Here is a 4062-nt window from a genome sequence, read left to right on the forward strand (position 1 = left end):
ACAGGAATATGCCAGGGCAGACATTTGACTGGATCTTTATTCTGGAATGCATCCTGATGGGGAATCAATTCAGTATTGTATATCCTCTTTCCCAAAAACAACTTCTGTTTCCCTAACTCATTCCTAGTTAAAAAACCTGAAATTCAAGTGCTAATTCCCACCTGCTTGTACTAAACAGGAAAAAAATCCCAAGCAAACCCAAAACACAATCTAACCCCAAACAAACAAAACCCCCACATCCAAACCCTTATACACTCAACGTTCTAGTAATCTACAGGCAGCCCCTCAGAATTCCATGCCACAAGCAGCTTCCCCATCTGCTAAATAACACACACTGCAAGATTTGTGCAACATGTTCTAGCATGGATTGCAATGAAAACACCAGAGGCCCTTGCTTTTTTTTTTTTTTTCCTTTCAAATTTAATGTGGTGCTTTCAGAAGAGTTAGAACACCAATTTGTGAGGATAGACTCCATTGGAGAGAGAGAATGTGGAGCGTAGGTACCCACGGAGCTGAGGCACCTTCTTGATCCGTGCAAGGATCTGTGCGTCCACGGCCTTCTGGTCAGCCTTGCGCTGCTCTGTGAGCTCGTATTTCTAGAAAGTACAAAGAGTGACATGAAAACCCTGCAGGGTGAATTCAGACTCTTCTACAGAGATGATAAAACTCAGGGCAAACCCCGAGTTCTGGCGTTTTCAGGAAATCTTTTCTACGTTTGTTCTAAATATGGGAAAGGTAGCAGGAGACCGGAGGTGGCAGAGAGAACTGAAGCCACTCTGGCTCAGGCTGCAGAGCCTGGAGCCAGCAGCATGCTGTTGGCAGCATCCAAGCAGTAAAGGTGTTTCTTGGTCAAAAGAGGACATTTAACTGAAATAATTATTGCTGCTGTTCTGCCTGAGTAATCCCCAAATTTAAAAGGGGTTTATGTCAGTGCTGCTGTATTAAGTAATTTTAATGGCATCACCTCATTTTATTGAGGACCACTTAAAACTCATTGCCCATTCGTTGCATGGCATTTACCCCTTTCCCACCTGGCTCTAATTAAAAAGGGCATTCAGAGAGAACTGGGCAATCATGTTCCTTACTTCTTTTTCAGTGTCAAAGATCTCGCCTTCCTGGTGCTTGGGCTTACGCAGCCTCTTCTTCTTGAAGTACGCGTCAGTGAGATGTTTGGGGATTTTCACTCCAGAGATATCAACCTTTGTAGATGTAGCAATAACAAATTTCTGATGGGCCCTACGCAGAGGGACACGATTGATAACCAAGGGTCCTGAGGGCAAAGAAAAGAGCAAACAAGGTTAGCTTTTCTGGCAACAGACAGCGCTTCTAAGTTGAACTTCTGCAGAGAACATGATTAGTTTTGTTTCTTCAGAAATGCCTACAGCTAAAATTTGAATCATCAACAAAGTCTTGTCCCCACAGTCTCTAGAAAAGCTAGCAGGTGCTTTTATCAGGTATTGAAGCTTAATTATCTCCCCTCCACTTCCCTGGAAAGACACAAAAAGAGATTCCACAATTCCATGAATACATGATGCATCGAACCATCACATGTTGATCTGTAGCACCACTAACCCCAGGGACAAACCTGAATTTAACAGTACCACTGCCCCTCCCCACCCCCCCCAATAAAATAAAATAAACCCAAACAAAAACCAAACAACCCAAACCCACAAATTCCCCATGAGAAACAAGAAAATAATCACACGTAAGTAAGTTTGTTACCTGTAACGAGCAAAAGGCCGGTATCAAGCTGCTTCAAGAAGACGACACGCTGAAAAGAGATGTGATGTTAGTCCTCAGGTCCCAGCACCCTGAAGTGCTGCACCCAGCCTGGGACCACGCCCCACCCTCAGCACAGCACCCAGCCCCAGGCACAACTCTGCCACTGCAGAAGTGACCGGCACAAGAGCCAAGCTACCCAGGCTACTCAGAGCACAGCTTGGCCAGTTACCACAGCTACAGCAGTCTGGGACTCTCCTTTCTCATTTGAGGCTGAACAAAACCAGTTAGTTTTTTTAAATCTTTGCCATTTCTAGAGGACATCAAGACAGCCCTCTCATCACCTGAATTCTTCATACAAGTTTAAAGGCAGGAACTAGATGAAACCCAGAAGGGTATCACATAGGGGCACCCCAGTTATGTTTTATTCTTTCTGGTCAACTTTTCCTTCCCTGAACAGCATTCTTTTAAGTGATGGGACACCAAGGCCAAAGAATTCAATAAAATACAAGCTGTCAGTTAAGACCTGTTAGCAAACATCATGAAGGTGAAGGACACAGCTTAATGTAACCACCGTTACCTTGGTAATTAGATTAAGAATGGAAATGTATTTTTCCTTTGCAATACCTAGTGTAAGACAGAGTTTTAGCCTTGTTGCAACAGCAGGAGCAGACACTGAGTCTGCCACCCTGCAGTGCAAACCTAAACACTGCAGGAAGATTCCCTTAATTTTGTCTAAGCAGCTGGCCTAGCCTGTTTCACTTCCTGCTCTGGGTAGAAAAACTTTCAAGACCATTTTTCCTAAAGGCAGGACGAGAGAAATAATTGGGATAGAGTTCTCAGAAAAGCAGATTCACATCTTGTGGCTGAGCAACATCCCGTGACACCAGCTGGTGAATTTGGTATGCCTCTGCTGCATCAAAGCAGCTTCAGAGAGAAATGCTGCAAAGCCACTGTGACAGTCCCTGGGGAGAAGAGCACAAGAAGCAGCTCCATGTACCTTGCCCCGGTGGCGGCCAGTGAGCAGGATCAGAACAGTTCCTGGAGTAATGGAGGCCCGCAGCCTCCTCTTGTGCTGGGAAAAGGGCTTCTTGCCATGACTCAGAAGCTTGCGAGGAACATCCTCAGTGGGATAGTATCTGGGCTAGGAAAGAGAGAAGCAAAACATTGCACCACCCTTTGTTCCACAGGACAGAAAGCTTTCACTACAGCTTAGATTATTCCTTTCGTAAGAGATACAGTGACTTTTCCAAAAGACATTTTTCCTGCTGCAACCAGCACTCCAAAAACACACAGAGTATCTTCTGCACAATATGCAACAGCAGAAGTTGAGCCCAGCTTTGTGTTTCTGACCACGTTCCAGTCCAGCACAGCCACACAATTGGCAGAGCAGAACCTGCTCTTGCCCCACTACCCCTTCCCTGAACCACCAGCATCCCCCAAGTACAACAGCTGCTGGCTCTGTACCTAGAGGAGGTCAGAACCACCAGTCAGGTGGAGCAGGGCACAGCCTGAGGCTGCTGTGTGCCCCAGCCCAGAGACACACCATCTAGCCACAAGTGACCCATGACAGCCTGTACCTGCCAGCACCCCAGGCCCTGTCCTTACCATTTTGCGGATTTTAACCACACGGCTGCCTCCGTTCTTGTCTCCACCGACCGGCTTGGTGATGGTTGCACGGGGCTTCTCCTTCTTTTTCTTTTCTATCTGTAGGCCAAGAACACAGAAAACACATGAAATCCCAAACCAAACGCCCCATGAAAATGTGGTTATTTTAACACAGTAGCTCCCCTCCTACCTTTGTCTCAGGAGCCGTGTACTTGCGCTTGTACAGCGCCTTCCTGGCGTACATGGCTGAGCGGGAATACCTCCCGATGCCGCGGGCCAGGACAGGGTTCCGGCTGGCATGCTGCTTCCTACCCCTCTTCTTCTTGTCACCTGCTGCCTTCTGGGTCGATTTCTGCTCAGCTGGCTTCTTCTCACCTGGCTTCTTAGCGGGCGCCTTCTCGCTTGGCTTTTTCTCACCCGCCATCTGTGGATCCAACCGACACAGAAACCAGGGCTTATTCCCCCGTGTGCAGAGGAGAGTTTAAGTTGCAGAAACAAAACAGAAGAACCGGAGCTGGATCCTTTACACCGCCCTGACAGCTGTCAGCCCCCTCTTACAGCCCTGGCACACCAAGACGCTGCAGAGGAGGAGCATCCTGCCCGCTCTCCCGCGCTAGTCAACGGAGCTGCACTGAATTTTGTTCAAACCAAAGGAAACGCAAGGAAACGCCGCGGCCCCTCCGTCCCCGGGGTTGGGCTCCGGTTTTCCTACAGCTCCGCCAGAGCTGCCGGGCC

General features: G+C 47.9%; 1 protein-coding gene across 1 annotated transcript; it reads right to left on the reverse strand.

Annotated features, from left to right (window-relative positions):
- Positions 1–395: 395 nt before the first annotated feature.
- RPL6 (ribosomal protein L6) lies at positions 396–3751 on the reverse strand. The gene is made up of 6 exons (XM_009996811.1): positions 3518–3751; positions 3328–3426; positions 2720–2863; positions 1723–1771; positions 1086–1270; positions 396–596 (listed from the first exon to the last, which is right to left on the reverse strand). The coding sequence occupies exons 1-6, from the start codon at positions 3749–3751 to the stop codon at positions 444–446; spliced, it is 864 nt and encodes a 287-aa protein (XP_009995113.1). The 3' UTR covers positions 396–443.
- Positions 3752–4062: the final 311 nt, after the last annotated feature.

Source organism: Chaetura pelagica, unplaced genomic scaffold (assembly GCF_000747805.2).
Source record: "Chaetura pelagica isolate M959 unplaced genomic scaffold, ChaPel_1.0 scaffold294, whole genome shotgun sequence".
Taxonomy (NCBI): Eukaryota; Metazoa; Chordata; class Aves; order Apodiformes; family Apodidae; genus Chaetura; species Chaetura pelagica.

What these genes read in the sequence shown, in the direction of transcription:
- RPL6 (XM_009996811.1), bottom strand. Translation starts at nt 3,751, where the DNA reads ATGGCGGGTGAGAAAAAGCCAAGCGAGAAGGCGCCCGCTAAGAAGCCA. An exon ending in TGGTTAAAATCCGCAAAATG is followed by an intron (nt 2,864 to 3,327) that starts GTAAGGACAGGG and finishes TCTCTTTCCTAG; the next exon opens with CCCAGATACTATCCCACTGA. An exon ending in CTGGCCGCCACCGGGGCAAG is followed by an intron (nt 1,772 to 2,719) that starts GTACATGGAGCT and finishes ATCTCTTTTCAG; the next exon opens with CGTGTCGTCTTCTTGAAGCA.